Here is a 26,904-nt window from a genome sequence, read left to right on the forward strand (position 1 = left end):
CGAGTGCCATCCTGGCCAATGGGTAGATACGCCCCTGGGTGTTAGTGACATTTAAACAGAGAAGCACTGCACAGATCTCACTGATCTGTGCTGGCTTCTCTAAACACGCTGATGGAGACTTCTATTTAAGTGTATTTTGGTTAGAGTGTGCACAATTCACGGGTGTGTTTGCAAACACGATTCTAGGTAAATTCCTGTGTTTCAGTGTTGTCTATGGAACCTACATCCGAGTTTGCCGATGGTGTATTTGATCGCATGTCCATGTTCATCTGTGTTTTGAACTTCTACTTGATACAACACTCCTGTGTTTGGTCTTTGGTAAATTTCCATGTTTGTAAAAATGACCAAACACTCCTGTGTTTGCCTAATCAGGCAAACACGGAGCTTAGTAAATTTACAACAAAGAGTACTTTTTCTTTTTTTTCTCAAACTTTGACTCTTTATTCTCATGGGAGCACCTCCGTTGTTTGAATTTTCTTACCCGTATTGGGCTTTATTATCTTAACACTCTGGATAAGACCTACCCTCTCTAACATATATAAATATCCTGTGCTTTGGGTATCGCCCCTTTTTCCCTTCCCTTGGGACAATATAACATTATGCTACAGTATGTTTATAGACAAAGATATGGTGGTGTAGCCAGCTTTTGAGAGGAGGAGTGAACAAGGAAAACACCAGGCCCAGGGCATAATTTCTAATGCTAAAGTAAGGGGATTATAGAAATGATTGGAGGAGAATTGTAACCAGGAGATATCTGTTATATCTCATGCATTACATAAATTATGAATGTATCTGACCATTTATACAGATATAGATTAAAATGTTAGCAGACTGTGGCTTGAGACTTTCATTGCCACTGCATGTTGGCAATTTTATGTTGTGTTTTTCTGGCAGTAAACATTCTCTTTATTATTAGAGGTGAAATATTTAGATTTCTGGTGCCCTGTCTTAAATTTTGTGTCCTCTGGACCATCTGTAGTAGATGTTGAAATACCATCATGATGACTGACAGCAGGTGCAGAACTAGTATGGGTTGCTGCTCCTGCTCTTTTATCAACTGATCCTTATACATATTTTTCTTTTTTTTTTTTACACACTGCTGCAACTCACTACCCTTATAGTAATGTTTGCACAATGGTACCCAATAAACATTATTTTTGCAGTTCTATTTTAGTTTTTTTTTTACCAGCCCTACACAGTCTGGTACAGCCACAGTGGTGGTGCCACAGTAGTGCTTACACCCCAGAGCCCTTCACTGACACAGTCTTTAGTGCTGCACCCCACAGACCTTCACAGCCTGACACAATCATAGCAATAGTGCCACATTAGGGCATGCACCCTACAGCCCTTCACTGACACAGTGTTCTTAGTGCTGCAGCTCACAGCCCTTCAGTATGACACAGCCACAGCATGTTTACCTACTTTAAATTCTTCCTCAATTCTTCCCATCCTGACACTGCCTGTGGTAAGCCTTGTTGGTGGCTGCACTGCGTCCCATGACTTAGTATATTGACTGGTGCCTCTCAAATATTGGGGGAGGGGGGGGGGGCACTGGAATACCAGAAACCGATATTGAGTCTTTTCAGCAATATTTCTCATTTGATAGTGATATATAAATATATGTATTGTAAGTGGAGAGGTGTATTTGGTGCAGTGCTTAGTACGATGTCTTGGAGTAATCCTTAACTCCTCCCTCTCCTTCAAACCACACATTCAGTACTTCTCACAAACCTGCCATTTCAATCTCAAAAACATCTCCAGGATCAGACCCTTTCTCACCCAGGATGCTACAAAGACCCTTATCCACTCACTGGTCATCTCCAGATTGGACTACTGCAATCTCCTCTGATCTGGCCTCCCTCATAAATACCTCTCTCCACTTTAATCTATCCTCAGTGCTGCTGCCCGTCTCATCTTCCTCACCAAACGTACTACATCCACATCCCCTCTCTTGCAGGACCTTCACTGGCTACCCTTCCCATTCAGAATCCAATTCAAGCTCCTCACACTCACCTACAAAGCCCTCACCCACTCTTCTCCCTCTTAGATCTCGGACCTTATCTCTCTTTACATTACCACCCATCCTCTTCGTTCTGCTAATGCACACCGTCTCTCCTGCCAACTGATTACCTCCTCACACTCCTACCTACAAGATTTTGCACGCGCTGCTCCCTATCTCTGGAATGCTATACCTCTCTCCATCCAACTCTCTACAAAACTTCAAATGGGCTCTCAAGACCCACTTCTTCACCAAACCCAGCCAACTCTCCTCCTAACCCTCCTGTCTGTGCTCACTGTCTACCCCTCCTGTGTCACTCCGGTCTGTTAGCCCCTCACCTTTTATATTGTAAGCTAGCAAGAGCAGGGACTTCTTTCCTCTTGTGCCTTTCCTTTCTTACTTACACTATCTTATACTCCATACTCCCTTTGATGGCACTTAACCCCGGGTTTTCTATACCTGTCCTATATTGTCTTGTACTGTAAGTGCGGTTTTCTTGTTTGCTCATTTGATTATGTACTGTGTAATGGGCGCTGCGGATCCCTTGTGGTGCCATATAAATAAAGGATAATAAACATAATAATAATAGTACTCGAATGAGGGTCCACACAGCTTTTTCAGGTAAATAAATTAAAAGTGCTTTATTGTTAGCATAACTCAGGAAACTAAATAATAAACACATAGCCCTCATTCAGGGCAACTTTGAGCCCTTATTAATAGAAGGCAAATGCAAAGTCTTTCTCACATTAAATGCCAAAGTCTTGGTAGCTCCCCTCTGTCACATGCAGGTCTGGAATGGCATTCTGGCCAACTCACAATATCAGTCTCAGTCCTGTTTCTGGGACCAAATGTACATGCTTGTTTCCTCTGAAGGACTTACGGAGTTGTAAGTGGTATCCAGGCTTGAGAAGTTTAATTACCTTTTTAAATACAAATCAACTAAGGGTTGGGTATTGTTTCTAATAGAGAAGAATCTCTCGCACACATCTATTAAGACACCCCTGAGGAAGTCACAAGTGACGAAACACGTTGGATGCTATTATCTGCCTTGAGTGGCTCAACACGCTGTCTATGAACTCTCCCCAGCTGGGTTGACAGCAGGTTGTATTTTTATACCATCAGGCCCACAAAAGGTCAATATTGAGAATTATATATGTGTGATGTAAGACCTATGTTATAATAAAAATATTTTTAATATACAGAAAAAGAATCTTTACACAATCTGATTAAAATTTTCAGGTGTACTATGGTACGAGGGTCTCTTTTCCCTCGTACCAGAGTTTCTGAAGAAAGCTGTGGATAACAGCAGCTAAATCTTTGGACTTTGTTGTTGCTCCCCAAATATATATATATATATATATATATATATATAGATATATATATATATATATATATAGATAGCGGATAGGTTCGGTACTCAATAGGGTATGTGACGTAGTACTTGCTGCGGTGCCCTCTGTGATCTATGGCAAGATCCAAATAGGTGCGGAGGTCAGCGGCACTCAGCAGACGGGATAAAGCAGTGAAAATTCTTTATTGACGTCCTACGCCGTTTCGGGGACTTACCCCCGTCTTCAGGGACAGGTCATACATATATATATATATATATATACACACACGCAGATGTAGCCATGCTCATCATGGCTACATCTTGCCATCATCGCACATTGTTAGGCGCGACCGCATGCACATCTGGGGAGCGTGCGCATCTTAGACACGCATGAATGGGAGCGGCAATTGCATTGCCATACATTGATCTTTACCAATCTTTTCATGTCCTGTCATGTCCGGTGATTGTGCATTGTTCAAAGTCTATATTTCTAAAATGTTTGCAGCTAACTTCCGTTATCCTGTTATAGGGGCTATTCAGGTTTGTTAGCAAACCAAAAAAGCAAACAACTGGACAGAATAATTTGCACTGCAGGTGTGGCAGATATAACATGTGCAGAGAGAGTTAGATTTGGGTGGGTTATATTGTTTCTGTGCAGGGTAAATACTGGCTGCTTAATTTTTACACTGCAATTTAGATTTCAGTTTGAACACACAAATCTAACTCTCTCTGCACATGTTACATCCGCCCCACCTTAAGTGCAACATGGTTTTGCCCAGTTTCTTGCTTTTTTTGGTTTGCTAACAAATCTGAATAAGGCTCATAGTCAAAAGTGTTGATAGCCTAAAAGTTGCCTCCGATCTTCCTATATTAAAGATAAATAAATATACCATTGTGGTTTTCACAACAAAGATTAGCGTCAATCCAATTATTGACCATAATCAGCATGGGTCGGAGATGCATTCTGTACCCATTCTCTCGAACCGTGCTATACTGCTCACGCGCATCAGCGACAATGCACATGCGCGGGCTGCCATATTGTGGTCGCATCCGTGAAGGCCACATCGACGCCCCTTGAACTCCTCTGCGTCTGCGCGTGCACATTCTGCAAAAGGGCTGCAGCATGCGAACGCATTGTAGATGTGCAAATTGGTGCAAGTTGCTTTGTGCAAGCTTAATTGGGCCAATAATTACATGTCAGGTTTAGGTTTAAAAAAATAAATGGCCTCAAATTACCCCGAGATTAACTTTATTTGTTAGCTTATGCAGCCAAAATTTACCAACGCGGTGTTACGGAGTTTGTTTCCTGCAATAGCTAAATATCTTTGTAACTTGCAGTCAGCAAGTCCTCTAGTCACAACCTCTCACTCTGCAGGGGTGTGCCCAGACACAACATTAGGGACACAAAGGTGCCAATATTAACAGATATTCATCAGGGGGGAGCATCACTATACAGTAGGAAATTAGTGTACGCATTCATATTGACACCATACTTTTATAAATGTCCATCATTTTGTTTTAAACAAATGATAAATGTTGCATTATTGGCAGGGCCGGATTAACAATGGGGCGGATGGAGCTGCAGCTCCAGGCCCCCCATCAAAATAGGCCCACAGGATCTATTGCGCTGCTGCTGCTGCTACAGCAGCAGCAGCCTGCAATGACCGCTCGAGGCCCCCCCTGCCCTCCGACAAAAGGCTGTAACCCCCTCTTCCCTCCCTGTACCATCAGCAGCACAAATGCCTCCGCACAACAACTTCATGTCCTTACACATTGCGGCGCAGTGGAAGGCTTCACTAGCCCTCCCTGCGCTGCACACGCAATGACGCGGCGCCTCCTCTAAGCCGCCTGACGTCACAAATGTGCTGCCCCGCACCGGGAAGCACTGGTGGCTTTGACGATAAAACGCTCCGTGAAGGCGGCCGGGACCTGGCAGGCTGACTGATTCTCTTGAGGGGAGATGTCAGCCCTGCTGACTGCTGCACAGCTTTTGTAATAACGGAGGCACTGACATACCATATATGTATATATACCATATATGTATATACATATATATATATATATATATATATATATATACATATACTTATACATTATGTGTATATATATATATATATATATACACACACACACATATATGTACAGTGCGTATATATATATATATATATATATATATATACACACACACACACACATACATACACACACACGCGCACACACACACTGGTCGAAGTGGGCCGGTATGTAGTGTGCAGGCCATAGGTGTGCGCACAGGCATCCCCGCCAATTAATGTCCCTTCCTGCTGCCAATTAATGTCATCCCCCCTAAAGGCGCCCTGTCAGGTCTCGTTCTTGAGGAGACGGAGGAGCAGGACACGGCAGGAGCTCTAGTCACACTTGCTCCCGCTATCTGTCTTAGCGCCGCGGCTCCTGTGTGAGGGAGCGACAGCGGCTGGAAATTATGGGGAGCAGTGTCCACGAATGGAATGACAGCAGCCGGGACCCGGGAGCTACGGGAAGCAGGTGACATTCTTGTTTAACTTAGCGAGCAAGAGCGAGTACCTTTCACTACCATCCTGCCCCCCCCCCCCTGTTCCGCACCACTGCTCCTATCCTGTTTCGCACCACTGCTCCCATCCTGCCCCGCACCACTCCTCCCATCCTGCTCCGCACCACTGCTCCCATCCTGCCCCCCTGCCCCGCACCACTGTTCCTATCCTGCCCCCTCTGCTCCGCACCACTCCGCACCTCCTTGCACCCCCGCTGCCCTCTGCCTCTTCCTCTGCTACACCGCCACCACCCTCAGCCGCCCCGACACCACCCTCAGTCCTCTGCACCTCCGCCCATGCCAACCGCAGCCTCCTCATGCACCGCACAGCAGACCACAGCATCCTCAGCACCGGCGCTGTTAAATAGGTAATCTTACCCTGCTACCTTTCTTTCTCCCTAGTCCCTACTGTATATCCTTGCTGTCCCTCTCTGTCACTCTTCCTATCCCTATGTCCCTGCTGTCACTTTCCCTGTCTCTCGGTCTCACTCCCTGTCCCTACGTCCCTGCTGTCACTTTCCCTGTCTCTCTGTCACTCTCCCTGTCCCTGCTGTCACTTTCCCTGTCACTCTCCCTGTCCCTATGTCCCTGCTGTCACTCTCCCTGTCCCTATGTCCCTGCTGTCACTCTCCCTGAATTGTGTCTCAGTCCATGTGGCATAATGTGAATTTTGGCTCATACCGTGTACTATAATGTGAATTTTGGCTCATACCGTGTACTATAATGTGAATTTTGGCTCATACCGTGTGCTATAATGTGAATGTCAGCTCATACCGTGTGCTATAATGTGAATTTCGGCTCTTTCTATGTCTATAATGTAAATTTCTGCTCATTCCGTGGGCTGTAATGTGAATTTTGGCTCATTCTGTGTGCTATAATGTCAATTTCGGCTCATACCGTGTGCTATAATGTGAATTTCGGCTCATTCTGTGTGCTATAATGTGAGTATCGGCTTATACCGTGTGGTATAATGTGAATTTCGGCTCATACTGTGTGGTATAATTGTGAAAGGGGCATTAGTACTAGATAGTATAAGGGGTCCTACTATTGTGGTGCATAATGTGTATAATGGGTATATGGTGTGGTACATTACACTTAAGAACACGCCCCCTTGAAGATCAAGTGTCTGAGTGTTTTGTCAAATTTGCAGTGCCGATGTTTAAAGTCACAGCATGGGGCATTGAAATGGCACGGCAACTTAGGACTTCCAAACATGTGATTTTAAGATCTCGATGTTTCGGTGTACTAGAGCCCTGTCTTCAGTACATACTGTACATGTGTGTGTATATATACAGTATGTGTGTGTCAGTGCCGTAACTAGACATTTTAGCGCTGTGTGCAAGAAACGGCATTGGCGCCCCCCCCCCATATTTTAAACAGGGCACGTGCTCGCTGTAGGCACGCGTCTAAAATACAGGGGCGTGGCTTCAAAGGGAAGGGGCGTGGCCACTGAATAGTACCAATTCACAGTAGTATCCGTTGTTCAAATTACACCACACAGTGAGAGAGAAAGTGTGTGTATGTGTGTGAGAGAGAGAGAGAGAGAGAGCGCAAGGTGTAGTGTGTGTGTGTGTGCGCGAGCATTCCCCCCAGAGCATTCCCCCCAAGCTGCCACGATCAGCCAGTGTTTATGGCTCCCAGCGCCATCAATGCTCACCCACCACCACTGCGGAGCTGTCTCGCTGCCTCCCCCTGCAGTGTTTGGGCTCCCCACTGACCCTACAAACGTCACGTGTGGGTCCCCCCTCTGGCATATGTATATATTCCAGCGATTGCTGTTAAAAAGGAGTGCGCCGGGATAAACACGCCGGGCTGAATAGCTTATTTAAAAAAGTGCTGGACACACAAATTTATGCACACGGTATGAGCCGAAATTCACATTACAGCACACGGTATGATCTACATTTCAGGGACAGGGAGAGAGAGAGTGACAGAAGGGACAGAGAGTGACAGAAGGGACAGGGAAAGGGACAGCAGGGATATAGGGAAGCAGGGAAACATTACCTGATACGTGCAGCGGAGGTGCGGAAGGGACGGTTGGCGGCGGCGGAGCCCATGGTCTGCGGGGATACGGCGGTACTAAGCTGTCCGTTGCTGCGGCGTTGATGTCCCTCTGACCACCGCCAGTTGTGGTCAGCTTTCAGTGGCAGTGCAGCGTGCGTTGGTCAGTGGTGGGCGGCTGTGAGATTATATATATATATATATATATATATATATATATATAAAATACATTTTTGTTACATTTATTTCATTTATTCCTCCATGTCCCTGCAGTCCAAGTGATCTGAGGGTGAGCTGCAGTCCAAGTGATCTGGCCCAGATCACTTGGACTGCAGCTCACCCCCAGGTCACTTGGACTGCAGCTCATCCCCAGGTCACTTGGTCTGCAGCTCATCCCCAGGTCACTTGGTCTGCAGCTCATCCCCAGGTCACTTGGTCTGCAGCTCATCCCCAGGTCACTTGGACTGCAGCTCATCCCCAGATCATCTGAGGGTGAGCTGCAGTCCAGGTGATCTGAGGGTGAGCTGGCCAGACACTTCCCACCCAGTACAGCTACCCAACCCCCCTCCCTCATCTCGCCTGTGTGGTGATGCCGCGGGCCCCCGTCCCGGAGGGTGCAGGTGCTGCTGAGAAGTGCGGAGGACAAGGAAGGTAAGGTTCCAGCGCTGCCCAGCGCTGCATCGCGTCCCCCAGCTCTGGCGTTCCCAGCCGCTGCCTCCGTAGCTCCTGCTGCTATAGTGACGCCCGCGCATGCCCCAGCATCCTAAGTGGCCGCGGCAGTGAGGGGGAAACTAACTGTACAGCAGCGCCGGGACTGTGAGGAGACAGGAGGCCGCGGCGGTGAAGGGGGAAGACCCGAGTAGCAGCGCCGGGACGGGGAGGAGACAGTTGGCCGCGGCGGTGAGGAGAGGAGACCCGTATTGGCAGCTCCGGACGGGGAGGAGACACGTGTCCGCACTGCAGCAGCATAATTTCCTCCCGTCACCGTCACTCACTGTACGAGCTGTTCTCAGTCTAGGCCCTACACACATGCCGATATTCTGAAAGATATGAACGATCTCGTTCATAAATGAACGAGAACTCGTTCATATCTCTCAGTGTGGAGACTCCAGCGATGAACGATGCGCGGCCCCGCGCTCGTTCATCGCTGATCTCCCGTCGGCTGTGCATGCAGGCCAATATGGACGATCTCGTCCATATTTGCCTGCACTTCAATGCAGCCGGGTGACGGGGGGAGTGAAGAAACTTCACTCCCCCCGTCACTGCCCCCCCGCCGCCGGGTTGCTCGTCGGCCGTATCGGCCGTCGGGCACCTCGGCGGCGCATCGCCGAGTGTGTAGGGCCCTAAGCTCCGGCTTGGGGCGGGGATAGGCAGAGCTGACCGTCACCTAATATTGATTGTGGTGGAGGCTGCTGATTGCGCCCCAGATCATCCTGCGCTGTGTGCGGCTCTGGTGTGTGTATTTAATGTGTATGTATGTTTGTATAGGACTGCAGGGAAGGGACCCGGCAGATGAAACTCAGTGCAGCAGGTAATGGCATCCCCAATTTGCCGCAGCTCATGCTGGCTTATCGGGGCTAATAGGACACCCCCAGGCAATATCATTACCTATGATAATGTGCCGCAGGTGATTGAATTTCCCCTATAGTGAGGGGCTTCCAATTGTTTCTTGCATGCCCATAAGTAATGGCAGCCCAACAGAGCTATTCAATTGTAATGCAAATGGAAATGAGTTCTGCGGTTGCCTATTGCTTATCACGCCCAAAAGCACTGGGTTTAACGGCGTAAAGTATCTAAACCTGTCTAAACTATTGGGCATGCTGCCGAAACAACAGTTTGGACGCTCCAACAATTGTTTGCAGATTTCTGCTCGCCACCTCAAAATGCTGCAGTCACCTCAGAAATCACGCAGTCATGGCAAGAAAATGAAATAATTCCATTGGGCGCCTATTACTTTTACTTTTCTCTCTCTCTCTCTCTCTCTCGCTATATAGATAGATTTTTCTATTTTTCCAACACGCATACACACACACACACACACACACACACACGTATGTAAATACAGCACTGGTCACGCGCCCATATCAGCAACCATCACAACCCCATACCCCCTGCTGAAGCACTCAATAGGCCCTTCAAAAATTTCAGCTCCAGGCCCATGAGGACCTTAATCTGGCACTGATTATTGGTGAGCATGACCTGCATGAGGTGTAAGTTCTACATAAAGCATTTAAGAGATATGTTCCAGCACACAGAGAGCTGCAGTGACTGTGCCAAGCAGCTGGCGGATACCATCATAGAGCACTCATTGTAGACAACATATTATAAACTCTGTATGACCTTTCGCAGTACAGTAGTGTTAAATGACATCCAACACTAAATTAAAGTAGCTAATTAGTGTCTAAACACATTTGATAACCAATAGCCTCAATACTTGACTGCGCACAGACAACCATTATGTATAGTTGTGGTTTAGAAGAAGAACAGAGGAAATTGAACAATTAATTTAAAACTAGCAATATATGCAAACAATGGAAGCCCTGCATTAGTCTGCCAGCAAGGGGATTCGGATTTATGGTCTCTTTGTGGTTTTTATATTTTTTGCTAGGCATCTCTGGAGGGCTGGAGCTGCCTTAGGTAAGTTAGAGCTTCCCATGATATGTACTGCACACATCTGAAGGAGTACCATCGAAAAAATGTTGCTCTCAATTTAAAATGTGTAAATATGACCTCCAACGTTGGAACATTTGTTGATTAGAATCAGGACCATGTTAACACACACACACACACACACACACACACACACACACACACACACACACACACACACACACACACACACACACACTGGTTTCAATGGCAAACTTGCAATCCACAATCTCATACTATGCGTAAAATGGAATGCTGTATCAGTATTTAACACTATAGATTGTGTATAGCATAGGCTGTATCAAACATATTTAAATAATATAAATAAGTAGTCAGGAAAAGGTTAAACATACTATAAAATATACAAACATAATAGAACCAGTACTACACTTTCGAAGCACACATTCTTCCACCTCATGGTAAGGCTCCTGTCTCTTCCTGGTAGAGATACTCTCTGGTCCAGTGCACTGATTGAGGACACACACAGCAAACTTGGTAGAAGAAGCTGCTGTGCAGCAGCTCTGCTCTGTCCCTTAAACTGCACAATGGGGCGGCAGCTCTAGTAATCGCATTATATACCATTGCTGTTGCCATAATTTGAGCCAGGGGAGGGGGGTTTCTGGGCAACTGTAACCCCCCCACCCCCCACCATCCCCCCATGCATTTGCCTATGGGTTTGTGAAAGCTGGCAATCATCATTGGTTTTATAATGGTAACAGAAATATATGCTAAATCAGGCTTGTTTAGCATTTATTTATGTTGCAATTTTAAATCTATCTGTCAAGGCCGCTGATGATTAGTAAATCTAACGCTAAGGTTTTTTTTCCCCTTTTTTTTTTAGTTTTAGTTGTCTGGCAGATAAGTGCAATGGCTTCCTGCTGAATGTGCATTACTCTAACATTCATAAGGGACGCTGGAACCATGGAGTATAGAGGTGTGTGCAGGAGCTTGGGTACTTGTCTCCTTCCATGTTCTTTAGATGGGAGTATATCTATTTTTTCTAAGTGCCTAAGGAGCAGAGGGCTTCTTCGTCATGCCACTAATGGTATTGTTATAGTAATATAGGGGTCTATGTACTTAGCTTTGGAGAGAGATAAAGTGGATGGAGATAAAGTACCAGCCAATCAGCTCCTAATTGTTATGTTACAAGCATTGTTTATAAAAAGGACCGTTAGGATCTGGTTGGTTGATACTTTATCTCCGTCCACTTTAACTCCTGCACAGGGTGGTGGCAGGCGTCACTAACCTTGTATTCCACTTTTCCGCAAACATCTTATTTTATTTGTGCCTTTACCATGGATATAAACATTAGGAATGCCTACAGTGTGTCCAAATGTTATTAACTAAAACTGTTACTAGCAATGTTAATCAGAAACCCACGTAACATTGCTTATGTCAGAAAGCGCTGCCATCGTGTAAATGTGTGACTCTGCCTAGCGCCCGCTTGCATGCGCCCATGTTTGAAACATATGCCCACTGCAGAGGGACCCTACCATTGCACAAGCAGTCTGTTCCTTGGGGATGTAGCAAAATTCTCAGAGCCCTCAGGGGCTATTTTTCGATAAACTTTTGGATGCCACTAATTATTACCTGTGCTTTTGCTGATATTGTCACGTCTTTCAGTCAACATGTGGCTCCACCACAGATTGTGTCCAGACCACATCACTGTTTTCTGTATTTGCTGTTCCCTGCTTTGTACCATGTACTTTCACACCACTGTATGCTATGCCAGTGTGAAGTGCATCCTCCATGGGCAGGATGTCCTTTATGTGGATCTATTCAAACAGGATATATCATACTGCCACACACGTCTCAGTTTTACTATGTATACCACGGGTCCTTGTGTGGCTTACCTCCCACAGTATAACCTCTGTATTGCGCCCAACATGGTGGTCTCATCTGGTGCACTTGTGGATGAGTTGAAAATTACATGGACATGTTGGTTATTTTGGGACCCTACTCCAAGCGTTAGGATGCTGCAACCACCCATTTTGCATCATGTCTTCTAGGAGTGACCTATTCTACCCAGGGTTATCCTACGTAGTGCGCCCAAGATGGCTGCCTCATCTGGTACGTTTTCATGGGTGGAATATATAACCTGTGGAAGTTATTACCCAAAATGACTGCAACAAGCCCTACTGTGCTTTCTACGTTTCTGTCGTTTTTAATTATTTCTGTGTAGTATTTTTGTATTATCAATTCCTTGCACAATGTACCATGTTTTTGATGTCTGTAAAGCGGCTTTGAGTCCTACAGTAAAAACGCGCTATATACCGTAAATAAAATTATTATTATTAATAATTTTTTTTCCAAGGCTTAGTACATAGACTCATATCTTTTATGCATACTTGCCTACCTGACCTTCTCCATGAGGGAGAAAATGCTCTGTTCCTGGACTTTCCTGGTAATGTATGATTGCCATCACCTGTGGCGAAAGACCTTTCTTATCAATTAACTAGCTCACCACAAGTGATGGCAATCATACATTACCAGGAAAGTCCAGGAACAGAGCATTTTCTCCCTCATGGAGAGGGTCAGGTAGGCAAGTATGCTTTTATGTATGTTGTTTCCTTATTTACTTTAAAATTTTTACCAGAAAAAAGAGGACAGGTTTGCTAAGCAATAAATCAGAAAACTTCCTGAAAAATGTTGAACATGATAGACACCATGGAGTATATTTACTAAAAGTCGATTTGTGTCGATTTTTCATCGATTTTGTGTGACAGGATGTAAATCACAAATTTACGAACAGATGATTTTTGACATTCTTGTAAAAAAAATGTCAAAAATCATCTGTTAGTAAATGTGGTATTTAGGGGTATATTTACAAAAAATTGATCTGGGTGGATGTTTGGTCGATTTTGTATTTCAGGGTCTAAATCCCACATTTACTTACAGATGATTTTTTTTTTTTTTTTTTTAAACAATGTCAAAAACGTCTGTTAATAAATGTGTGACTTAGACTCTGAAACACAAAATCAATCAAAAATCGCTCAAACATCAACCCAAATCAACTTTTAATAAATATATCCCTATATCCACCATGGATCTCCTGGGGTGTGGGCTCTTTCTCACTTTAGGAACATATAATTGAGTTCCATTTTAAACACCTGGGTGAGGGGAAGCATTGATTGGGGCTACAGTCCAGATCTTTTTGTTGTTACCTCCAATTCAGTTTTGTTTATGTTTTTTTACCGACCGTCCCGTGAAAAAGATAATGCAACAGGTGTTAACAAAAGCTATTCAATCTTTAGTCTCCTCAGGATTTGTTATTCCTTTATCAAAGTCCACATGTAGTCCAGAAACAATTTTTGAATGACCTGAGTGTTCATCTTTTCATTGCTCCTGAATATATGCTATAAAAAGAAAAAGAAATGTCTAGTAAAGTTCATATTGACATTATTAACAAATCTGTACATCCAGGGAAGTCAACATGTGACTTGTCAATGTTTCGCAGGAATTTAGTAACAGCAAGAGACCCTGATACTGCATGTTATCATTATTAGACACTTGGAGCCCTATTTATCAAATTGTGTCATTAAAACATTCAGAAACAGTAAATATCGAAGATAACTAATGCACTCAGTACAACACTGCTCGCTGCAGATATCCCCATTGTTCGCTACGGTAATGGCAATATGGGGCTATTAAAAATACTCCAGATAAATTTGTTTTTCGGAGCATCTGAAGATGGGGTTAGGCTGCTTTCCCCTGATACCTTCCCTGTGGGCGTAAGCTCTTCCCGATTGTCAGTGCATCCTTCTCGCTACGCCAGGCCCGAAACTAGGATTTTCATCACCCGGGGCAAGGCAGTAATTAGTCGTCCCCCCCAAAAAAAAAAAAACCCTGTCAGACTAAAATAATCAGATTATCAAAAATGTAGAAAAAAAGGGGATGCTATTGGACAATATTTCCCTCTGTGCCCCAAATGCCCTAAGCGTCAAATGCCCCCCCAGCACTGTGTTCCTCTACATGCCCCCCTGTGTGCCCCCATACATTGCACTATATCACTGCACTACTGTATATCATAACACTTCATCACTGCACTACATTCCTCTATCCACTGCACTGCATCACTATTCTACATCCCCTACACGCTGAACTACATCACTACACTACATGCCCCTATCCACTGCACTACATATCCTATATCATGGGTCTTCAACCTGTGGCCCTCCAGCTGTTGTGGAACTACACATCCCAGAATGCCCTACTCAGTTTTAGCATGCCTTAATAGCAAAACTGTGGCACTGTGGCAGGGCATGCTGGGATGTGCAGTTCCACAGCAGCTGGAGGGCCGCAGGTGCACTCGCCACGCTGCGGGCTCAGCAGTCACATAACTACATCGCATCCCCTTATATGCTACACCACATTAGTGCACTACATGCTGGGATCATAGCCTGCTGAAAAACACAGCACCAACAGCTCGATTCTATAGCTGGCATAGTGCACCGCACACTAGTCACAGCACTGGATGGCAAAGAATAGAGATTAAGCCGTCTGCTTTCGCACTAGAGCAGCACAGCACTGCCGGTAATGCACCCGGGGCGCATGCCCCCTTAGCCCCCCCCCCCCCCCCCAAGTTGCGGCCCTGGCTACGCACATTCCTAGCCTAATGACTGCGCCTGTGCAGTTGCACGCTGGGCCCGAGCATGGCAGTATAATGACACTGAAGGGACAGCCTCTTATCGGAAGCACTGTGCCAGATTAGCTTCTTTGATAAATAGGGCACACAAAAAAAGGGTTTTCCTGAGAGCTGTGGCAATAAGAAATGGAAATGAATGGTAACAATGGCATTTTCTAACATTTAATATAGACCCTGTGATCTTAAAAAAACATGTACAACGCTTGTGTTGCTTGTGCACAGTCCTTAGTAGCAAGTGACTAATTGTTCAGAGGCTTTCATTGTTCCCCTGCTGCATGTAAATATATCAACACTGAAGAGGTTAAGGGGGAGAATTACAAGGTCTCTGTGGGGTGAGTGATCCATAAATCGTAGCTTAGTGATATGGACAAGAAGTGTGTCCCGGAGCATAAGTGACAGAACGAGTGGCAGGTCCTTGCAGAAGAGCGAGATGCAAGGCACTGTGAGTGACATGGGCCGTCTGACACCTATTACGGGGGGGAGCTGGCACCAGCCGCCATCCCCCTGCTGTCTGATAACAACCATGTAGTCTGTCATTCAGCTAGAACATGGGCACAGGGGAGGGTGATACAGAGAAGGGGGGAATAGAGATGATGGACTGTGAGATAACAAAACTGCAGAAAAAGAAATAGTAGGGTGACAGAGAAGGAGGGAATCTGTGAGTAAAAGAAATAGAAGGAAAATGATAAGGGCAGGGAACAAATCTCAGGTGAAGGGAGACAGTAAAAGGCTGGGATGTACTATTAAGCTGTGGATAGAGGATGAGAAAGTAAATTACATAGCTGTACTACAGAAAATAGATTTGAAAGCAGAGTAAAAAAAAACAAGCCTGTGAAAATAATATGACATTAGGAAAAAATAAGAACTTGTAAGAGCAGAGCAGTCTAATTATGTGTTGATCAAATTAATGGAAATGTTTCCTTAATGGAATGTGTGATGATTACAAAATAAAGGACTTTACAGGCTGAATTAGAGTAAGTAAAAATGATGTGTTCTATTCATAGATCCTGTGCATGGGCCACAGAACGTGGAGCTGGTTGATATCCGCGCTCGACAGCTGACACTGCAGTGGGAACCATTTGGCTACACTGTTACTCGATGTCACAGCTATAACTTAACACTGCACTACAGCTACCAATTGGGAGAGGAGCGAGTGGAAACTGAAGAGTTGATTCTGACCTCTAGCCACTACACCTTGCGCGGCCTGCGACCACATACTGCTGTCTACTTGCGGCTTGCACTGTGCAACCCTGAGGGAAGAATGGAGAGTGGAGAGATTGTAGTGCATACTGAGGAGGATGGTATGTTAGCAGAATAGACATCTTTTTTAAATAATGCATAACATATCTCTTTTAGGGCCAGATGTACTAAGCCTTGAAAAGTAATAAATTGCACGGCAATAAAGTAACAGCCAACCAGCTCCTAACCTATAAAAGGGCAGATAGGAGCTGGTTGGCTGGTACTTTATCACTGTGAAATGTATCACTTTTGAAGGCTTAGTAAATCTCCCCCTTAATGTAATACATAACATATTTATATAGCATACAGAGAGCAGTATATAATATTGTATGTAATATTGTATCTATAATTCTTTATCAAAGGTTTACTGTTAAGGCTATGTGTATACCTATATAAAATATTGAAATAGAGCTTTACAGTGCCTATGTCGCAATATCTTGTTGGTAATCATTAACAGCAACTGTCTGCCCCTCAGTGCCTGGACCAATACCTTTGGAGTCCATTCAGGGGGGACCCTTTGAGGAGAAGATTTACCTGCAGTGGAAAGCTCCCAATGAGACAAATGGGGTTATCTCCATGTATGAGGTACCAGGCGAGTTGGAATTGCCATCAATCCTGTACATTTAGCATCCAGCATTTTCCCTGTATGTATACACAAATGTGTTGCTACCAACATATGTAAAGTATATGGATGACCTACTCAATATGTACTTATAGTGTAAAATATATATCTATATCAATAATTCTGTAAGTTTTTGCACATATTGCCAACCTCTCTATATTCCTCTCTCCCTTAGATCTCTTACAAGGCAGTGGGCTCTTTAGATCCCAGTGCAGATCTGTTGAACCAGAAGGGACGGATCTTCAAGCTACGCAATGAGACCCACCATCTGTTTGTTGGACTGTATCCTGGATCCACGTACTCATTTACTATCCGAGCCAGCACCAGCAAAGGCTTTGGACCACCTATCACAACCCGCATTGCCACAAAAATAGCAGGTGCTAACAGGTTTTCGCTTTGAAATGTACAGCTATGCCTTTTATTCTGTCTGTCTGCAAATGTCCTCTGTATCTGGTCATGGTTTCTCAGTTTTCTCTCCTTTCCAAATTTAAACTATTTCCACAACATAAACTTTGTAAACTTCCTCTGACACTTTCTCACAGCTCCTTCCCTGACTGACTCAGAAGCCGAGGTCCCTTTGAATGAAACTGAAACTACAATCACGGTTTGGTTGAAACCAGCGCAGTCTCGGGGGGCTCCCATCAGGTAAATAATTCAACAACTAGTTTCACTTTTCCAAAGATGGTGAATCTCTACACACTTCAGACTGGGAACATTGGGGCAGATGTATTAACCTGGAGAAGGCATAAGGAAGTGATAAACCAGTGAAAAGTGCAAGGTAATAAATGCACCAGCCAATCAGCTCCCAACTGTTAATTTACATGTTGGAGCTGAATGGCTGGTGTGTTTATCACCTTGCACTTATCACTGGTTCATCACTTCTTTATGCCTTCTCCAGGTTAATACATATGCCCCCCTATCTCTAAGGTCCATTAGATAACGGACACATCAAACAAAGCTAGGTAACTGTCACTAATACTGTAGCTTATGATCAGTCAATCAATTAATTAATCAGTCTATCAATCAATCAATCACTCTTTTTCATGTAATCAGCTCTAACAAGATTTGACCCCAATATACTCTTCATGTATCCATCTCATCTTTCACAATTTAATAGCCTATACTGATCCCAGCCATTAGTTTATGCCAGGAAACCATACAGTACAACACACCCTAACATCTCATCTGCAACATACAGTATATGGAAATCAATCACCCTTATTGTAATGTCAAACTTTTGCTTTAGAACTCTGTGTTTCTCCAGCCAAAAATAAATTCTGTTAAATTCCATATAGTGACACAATACATTCAACAAGAAACACTTTTTTAATGTCTTTTCTTACGGCGAACACAGTGGCGCACTGATTAGCTTGTTACCGCACTGCACTAAGATCTTGGGTTCAGTTTCCTATATATGTGCAGTTTATATGTTCTCCAGGTGCTTGCATGAGTGTCCTCCAGGAGCAGTGACAAATGCTGCCCCTGGACTGCAGCGCTGACCAAAGACTGCAAGGTGGAGCTGACCAGCACATATAAACATACATGTAAAGTTGTATGTAATATATGTGCTGGCTGCCTTATCTGAGGGTCATCAGTCGCAGCATGCATGGGACTCAGGCACACAGTGCTCAGCCTGTCTTTCTTCAATAAGCCTGTCTCCAGACTCCCATAAAACCAGCCAATGGGGTCTGGGGATGGGCTTATTGACGGGCTTATATGTGCTGGCCGGCACCCCATGCAGTCTTTGGTTGGCGCTGCAGTCCTGGGGCTCTGCTTTATAATAATATTAAATTAGCTGGAAAGTACTGTATCAACTTTAACACCTGAAGTTCTCCTCGGTGAGAGAAAAACAACGTTCCCACTAAATGCAATTTCAAATATACGGATTATTTCAAAATTCTGCTCTTTGGCTGGCAAAAACCAAATTTCAAAGAACATGTAATACATAGCCCTTAATCAAAGGCGTCAGAACGAGGGGAGGGGGGCAAGGGAACAGCATGCCCCCCCATACGAGATGGAGGCACAGGTGCAGGTTAGGGGGAGCACTTACCCCCGGATCGCTGCGGGCGACTCCTCCTGTAAAATCAATGTGCTGCCACTTCCTGCTATGCCCCAGGTCCTCCTAGCCGGCTCTTCACGGATGCATTACATCAGTGAAGAGCCGGCTAGGAGGACATGGGGCAAAGCCGGCAGTGGCAGCACATTGATTTTACAGTAGGAGTCGCCCGGATGTAAACGCTGCTTACCCGCACTGGGTTTGGGAGGGAGCGCCAAAATGTCATTTTTATTATGCCCCTCCCCCCCAAACCTCAAAACATTCCAGCGCCCCTGCCCTTAATAATCTATCCTGAACTCATAAATCCGTTCTGGCTAGGTGAACATATGCTATTGCAGTTCTGCCAGTATTAATAGCAACACACATCATTATTTCTATAACTTGCTAAAAATATGATGCTAGTTAATGCACCATAGCTCACTCTACCGGTATACGTCTGTTTACCTCTTTGCATATAATGCATCTACTTTCTTGTCCTGTGTATATAGTGTATACCAGATCGTAGTAAAGGAGGAGCGGACACAGAGGTCAGGAAGGGCTGCAGATGGCAGTGGATGTTTTCCAGTACCAGTGAGTTACCGTAATGCCTCACTTATGGAGTCTCCTCATTACTTTGCTGCGGAACTGAAACCAGCACAATTGGTGGCATCACAGCCCTTCACTGTGGGAGACAACAGAACCTACAATGGCTACTGGAACCCACCTCTTTCACCTGTAAAGAGTTACAGCATTTATTTCCAGGCCTTAAGTACAGCCAATGGGGTCAGTATATCATAAACAGCTAGAATTCATTAAATGCTGGTTTATATTTTACACTGTGGGCCTGACTCTGAGTTGGATATAAGTGCAAAAGCGAATGCATCCCCAAGATATCTGCAAATGCATTGTAGAATGCAATGGTAGACTGCGCATGCATACACACATGTAAAGAGACTGATTGTGCGGATGGATTGCTCTGTCTGTTTATGGAACGCTCTTTCTGTGAAATGGGAGTTTCGGGGAAGCAACTGCGTGATTGCACCATACTGATCCTGTCTATTGGGAGTGTTGTGAACCTGGTGGCCAACTGCCATGCACAGATTACCTCCTTCAAAATTTCCTCATGCTCCCAGCATAGGGTGGGTGTAAGTCCAGATACTTATAATGAGAGCTTGGGCTGCGGACAGAAAGGGGAGGGCCAGACATCTGCCTGAAGACGGACGGATAATCGTCATAGATGGGCAGATGCTGTATTAGCATAAATTAGCATCAGGCCGCTGCCGGACTGAGGTGTGGCAGCAGATGCATCTGACCCAGAATAAGCCTGCTGTGTTCTGCAACATTACATTATGAAAATCACAGCATAATCATTTTTTGTATGTATGCCTTACATAAAGAGGTGGTATGGAATGAATATACAGGGCTAAATGTAATATTCTGCGAGTTGCAGGAGGTGTGGGACTTAGTGCGAGTCTGCCCATGTTTTTGAAAGCAGCAATCATTTACAAGGCAAAACCAACCTGGTTTTGCCTTTTAAATGATTGCTGCTTTTAAAAAATGGGCAGAGTCGCACAAAGTTCTGCACTTCCAGCAACAACTCACAGATTATTACATTTAGCCCACTGCGTTATGCATAGGCGATATTGGCTGTAAAACAAAATCCAGTTGCAGATTATTGCTGCACTGCCTGAATCTGCTGACTTGCTAAACAGCCATTTCCGAATTCACAATTTTTAAAATAGTTGAAATGTAATAAGGAAGCATCTGGCTGTACACTACTGTATAGTTGTGTTATGAGCCAGTAACCTATGACATTACAGCCATAATCCACTCGGCTATATATTCCCTCATTTCCTGTCTCATGTTTGCTTCAGTCCCTCATTTCATGTCACCAATCTCATGACATTGCGTTGAAGAGAGCATAGTGCCATTGCAGATGTACTCTGTTGTCTGTGTGTCACAAATACACTGTAAAAGAACCACTATTACACTTCTAAGCTGGGGAATGGGATGACATATGTTATGGTGAGATTTATGGTGAGGTGACTAGTCTATATAGAGAAAACTAGGCAATGTAGGGGCAACAAGAACAAATTAACAAACTCACCCCCACTTTTTAATGTTGCTGTACTTATGGTAGCCAATCCTTCCATTGATCGTTGCTTTTTACTGCTCAATTTTATTTGAAATCATGAGCAATACTGCAAAATGGTGCATATACTGTACCAACATAATACACTGAATTGTTATAATAGCACAGATGCACTTATACTCTTGCAAAATGAAGGTGTAAAGCTACAGTAGCCTTTTTCAAGGAGACTGTGCCATTACTAGAGTATAGCATCAAAGTGCTTTGAGGCACGTAACATATAACCTTTGCAGAGTGCTGAAACATAGGTATTGAAGAACAATAATCACCACAGCGTTTTAAAGTAGTGATCTTTAGTATAGACTAGAGGATCACGCACACAGGGATTCAATGCCTTTGTGTGGTCTGCTGCTCCCAGAACAGCCCAGTACACAATGACAGCAATATATTTAGCACCAATTTTTTTTTTCTATGTTCCAATATCTACAATGTTGTTCCATTTCCACTAGGAATCAGCTGTATTTTTGTCCCAAGCACCACATACACATCTCCTTAGGACTGTGGTTGAAAAAAAAATACTGATACTCTGTCCAGTAGACAAGAGGATATATTTAAAAGATTTTATATTTATTTACTTTCTTTAGTTGTTTTATTCCAATTCAGATTACTTTTAAATAATATGTATGTTTACTAGTGGCTGAACTGTCATCAGTTCAGGGTATGTAAACACTGCGAGATCCGGTTGTGAGGAGAACCCGGCCGTGTCTAGCCACCTTTCTTAGGCCCCTACTTTGCTCATCTTCTGCTGAGGAGCAGAGCGGTGTCTTGCAAGGACTGACCACAATCACTGGGCCCTATCCCATGCTTCTCCCTGTTTGCTAGTCACGTGCTTGTTGCACATACAGATTTCACAAAGAGGGGGGTTGGTTTGTTGCGTACATACAGGTGTGTCAGGTGAGGACATTTGTTCTGGTTTGGGAAAATGCAGACCTGAGAAGGTAACAAAACTCCCTGACAGGCACAACTGTGATATGTGTAACACAATTGATACAAATAATGAAGGTTGCTCAGGATCTAACCTTAAATCTCTTGTATTCTGTTTTTTTTGTACAGGAGACCAAAATCAGCTGTGTCCGACTAGCATCTAAAGGTGAATAATTCTGAAATAATTAAGATTTAAATGCATGGTTGAGAATATACTGTGTAATATCTGCATGTTATAATATAAATGAATAAAGTGTGTGCGTGTGCGTGTGCGTGTATATATATATCACCAGTACTACTAATTAGAGATTACTATAAAACAAAGTTTGATTTATTATAAAACTCATTTCTAACAAAAAAAAAAAAAAACTTGGTCTTTGTGCATATACATTACTTAGCTGACATATAATTGTAGTAAACTAAACCAGTCTTATTTATTTAATTGCTCACAGATTCACTGTGGCCCAGCAACCTTTTTCTAATGCTCTCCGTATCACTGACAGTATGTTTAATATGATCACATGTGCCCCACAAAAGCATCAGGGATAAGACTGGCCACTGCAATTATCACAGTTTGGGCACAAGAATAAGTCAGCTAGTATGTGTGACACAAAGAATACATGGAACAATACATCAGCCAGCTCTAAATCTGTCTGCAGCCCATTCATTATAACATGGTTTTGTCAAGGGTCTAAATTGTACCTTCTAGCAGGATTTACTCCTGATACTAAATCAATAAAATACATGTTACATAAACTATACTTTTATGCTGGCAGATGACCCCGGCATGCAGATTATCTCCTGGTCCAGTGCAGTGTTGCATGAATTTACATAACTAATGCATCTCTAACTTGACACAGAGCAATTCATTTCATAGTCTTTCTCTAGTTCAATCATCCTTACTTGTGCTGTTGCTTGTGGAAGCCCCATGTATAGGCCACCAATAGAACAAATCGCAATACAGGTAGATGTTCACTACAAACAAAAACCTGTTGGTTGTTAAAATAATTGAAGCGGCGAGTATGAGTAGATGAAGGTCATGTAACAATTTTCTGAAAAATGTGTTTTTGTTTTTTAATGGCTGAAGGTGTTATGATCATAGTTACAATTCTATTTTAAATGTTGGTAGTGTAACTATTTACTGATATTTTTTTGTGGATAAAAGTCCTACTGTATGTCCAATTCTTAAGTTCTAATAATTTATCTTTAACTCTGAATATCTTATGGGCCCTACACACTGGGCGATATGACTGAAAGATATGAACGATCTCGTTCATTAATGAACGAGGTACCCTTTATATCTTTGAGTGTGCAGTCACCAGTGATGAACGATGCACGGCCCCGCGCTCGTTCATGGCTGGTGCCCCGTCGCTTGTGCATGCAGGCCAATGTGGACGATCTCGTCCATATTTGCCTGCACTGCTATGGAGCTGGGTGACGGGGGAGTGAAGAAACTTCACTCCCCCTGTCACTGCCCTCCTGCTGCCAGGTCGCCCGTCGGCCGTATCCACCGTCCGGCAGCTTGGCTGGGGATCTATCAGTGTGTAGGGCCCTTCAGTTTCTTCTAAACGGAACATAACACCTTCACCCACTCCCCCCTTCAGTTACATAAAAAATTATTCCAGTATAGCTTAGATTGATGTCCATAACAGAGACTGTACTGCTGTGCTCTTGTTTTCTATTTAATGGACATTATTGCTACAGTCTTGTAGCATGTTGTAAATTAGCTGTTAAATATGTACAGTTCCATTCTGATTTTCTGTTTATTGTACATGCCACGAAGTATGCAGCATTTATGACTGACAAAAAAGTTGAATTGCTTTAAAAATGATACGTGTTTGAATATTCTTCATCTGGAGGTATATTTACGAGTAGGTGGTTTTTCAAAGCCGATGATCAATAGACGGGAACAGGAATCCATGTTGAACAAGCCTGGTTTAGCATTGATTTCTGTTGCCATTTTAAAACTATTGGTCAAAGATTTGCATCTTTAACACACCACCCGTTAGTAAGTATAACCCCTGATATTAATACTAGATACTACAAAGTGTTTGATCTCTAGATAATTTAAATCATGGTTGAATAATGGCAATAGGAATAACACTGGCATTATCTTATGGTAGCTCACATATACATAATCCATAACTATTATTAAAATAAATAAATTAGAATTGACAAGGTATGTGCTCCTCTGTAAGCATGGGGTAACAGTCAGCTACTGTAACAACAACTGACTAATTGCTCCCAGAAGCCTAAACTGGCCGATGCTAGTCTAAATCTGGCCATATTTGTTTTTCATGTATGACCAACCAATAGCATTTTTTTCATCTCAAGATACAAGTGAGACACACACATTTTAAAAAATGCAATAAGTTTTATTTAGATCAGTTGTCAAAAAATGACTGATGGCTCTACCCACGTTACAATTTTGATTTGACAAAGCCCAAAGACACCCGCAGTCCTCAGTGTAGGACAGGTAAGGTGTCACTAATCTACTGTAATTTGGTTGCTTCTGATTGATATTGCGCCACTATTGGATTGTCAATCGACCTGGTCTTCAGCATGTGATCGTATTGGATCGACTGTCATATATGCACTGGTGGGTTGTTTGACAGTTCCATGAAAAACCTATAAGACTGTAGTGTATGATTTTAATGTGGCCAGCTTTAGACTGTTCTCACAATAAAGCTGTGCAAAGTAAGCCGGTGGTAGTAGCTGATGTCAGTGTATACAGACATGTGTAGATCAGTATGCTGCACATGTACTTCCTGAAAGTTTTCTTTTCTACTCCCTATAATCTTTCGGGCTCTATTCATGTCCCTTAATGGTGTTTTGATTCCAATTACATTAAGAGGGGTTCTGCAAAGTACCCGCTACAAGGCTGTCTCCCTCCTCCATTCTGATTATCTTTTCCTCTCCTGCATGTCTGCCAACGGGATCCCTCCCTTTTGCTTCTTAGTGGTTACCGCCGGTCTTCTTCCCATCACCCGCCACCCCCCAAGCCAGCCAATAACAGGTGACTATATGTCCTTTCCTGGCAACAACTAACATATTCACTTTATCAGTCCAAATGCACTTAGATTCTGCCACTGTGGGAAATTCCCTTGTTCAGTTGCAATTGAAACGCTTTAACCTCTTTGCTGCCAGAGACAGTTTTGCATGCCATTGTGACAATAGGATAAGGACCTTATAAATAAACTAAGGCAATATCTCCCCTTTCTTCTCTTAAAGGGGCCACCACGCAGAATACCAACACGGTGGAGCCGGAGAAGCCTACTGACAGTACGGTGCAGACTGCCGGAGTGATTGCAGGAATGCTGATGTTTATTATTATTCTCCTTGGGGCCATGATGACCATCAAGAGAAGGTTAGAGGGAGAATGATAGGTGAACCATTATTTGAACTGTTTGTAACACTCTGGCAGAGAAGAGGTTAAAACTTTATATAGGGCATTTCAATGAAAAGAGCCCTTCAAAGATCTGTATGGAATTTCTCTGTTCTCCATTCAACTACATCTTTTTCATCCTGTCTTGTCCCTGTTTATTCAGATTATCTGTAGCTGCTGTCCCCCTCCCCTCCCCCCCACCTTCTCTACATATGTGTATGTTTGTGGTGCCTCGGGGTATGATGTAATAACCATGTTGTACTCCCAAGTATGTGTACAGTACATTAACTGTGTACTGTCACAGTTACACATCTGCTGTGCTGTAATTCATAGAGTGCTACTATGAGTACAGTATGATTGCCTCCGATTTTTTGCATCATATACAGCTAAAACCCTTAACACCAAATACGATAGCAGAATGCAAGGATGTGTGTGTGTGTGTGTGTGTGTGTGTGTGTGCGTGCGTGCGTGCGTGCGTGCGTGCGTGTGTGTGTGTGCGTGCGTGCGTGCGTGCGTGCGTGCCTTGGGCCCATTTGAACCATACTTAGTGATCATCCACACTGTCTATACCTCTGGATGACTGTGTGCTCCAAACCAAGTGTCTGTGTGAATATGTTTCTTTTGGTAGATAATGCATGTTTTTGAATGTGTAAGTAAGCCACTATACAATTTGCTTATACAGGTTGATATCCAAAATGCTTGGGACCAGAGTATTTTGAATATCGAAATTTTACGTACCGTATATACTCGAGTATAAGTCGACCCGAATATAAGCCGAGGCACCTAATTATACCCCAAAAAACTGGGAAAACTTATTGACTCGAGTATAAGCCTAGGGTGGGAAATGCAGCTCTAGCCGTACACATCCATTCGCACAGCGAGCACGTTGACACATGACTATGCAAACCCCACTGTGCATAATAGAGATGCACAGACTATACAGCATGCATCATCTATATGAAATGTGGTCAGGATCCCATCGTTCGGAATCCCAACACTGATCGGAATACCATGCTGTATAGTCTGTGCATTTCCATTATGCACAGTGGGTCTTGGGGGAAACAGTATAATGTAGTAGGATGGGTCCAAATTATGTATAGGGTAGGGTGATGCTGTGTGATGTTGGGGCTGTGCTTCACACTTCTATAGTGTTACACAGAACCCAATCTCATTCCACAACCACATAGAAGATGCCCCCCTGTGAATCAACAGCATCGGGCTGAGGCAGACTGTCGAGATAACAGTCCCACACGGCGTTCCCTGTGTGGGAGGATGTAGCTCAATCCTGGCAGGGAGCAAAGTATGGTGCGGCGCCTGCATGTCCCTGAACTGTTTGCTACTCGGTACTCGCCTATTGACTTGCTTTGTAGGGTGGAAG

At 43.8% G+C, this 26,904-nt stretch overlaps 1 protein-coding gene across 12 annotated transcripts in view; it reads left to right on the plus strand.

Moving 5' to 3' along the window:
* Window positions 1-26,904, plus strand: part of PTPRT (protein tyrosine phosphatase receptor type T) — a 458,515-nt gene that overhangs the window by 360,462 nt on the left and 71,149 nt on the right. For 9 of the 12 annotated variants that reach the window (XM_063960280.1, XM_063960277.1, XM_063960271.1 and 6 more), the window contains 8 exons: window positions 16,177-16,473; window positions 16,887-16,996; window positions 17,209-17,410; window positions 17,576-17,678; window positions 19,578-19,851; window positions 22,271-22,307; window positions 25,101-25,157; window positions 25,373-25,508. In XM_063960280.1, the coding sequence (XP_063816350.1) occupies window positions 16,177-16,473; window positions 16,887-16,996; window positions 17,209-17,410; window positions 17,576-17,678; window positions 19,578-19,851; window positions 22,271-22,307; window positions 25,101-25,157; window positions 25,373-25,508 (1,216 nt within the window). The remainder of the gene's footprint in view (window positions 1-16,176; window positions 16,474-16,886; window positions 16,997-17,208; window positions 17,411-17,575; window positions 17,679-19,577; window positions 19,852-22,270; window positions 22,308-25,100; window positions 25,158-25,372; window positions 25,509-26,904) is intronic. The other 3 variants (XM_063960274.1, XM_063960275.1, XM_063960278.1) reach the window with 1 other exon arrangement.

This window comes from Pseudophryne corroboree, chromosome 3 (assembly GCF_028390025.1).
Source record: "Pseudophryne corroboree isolate aPseCor3 chromosome 3, aPseCor3.hap2, whole genome shotgun sequence".
NCBI lineage: Eukaryota > Metazoa > Chordata > Amphibia > Anura > Myobatrachidae > Pseudophryne > Pseudophryne corroboree.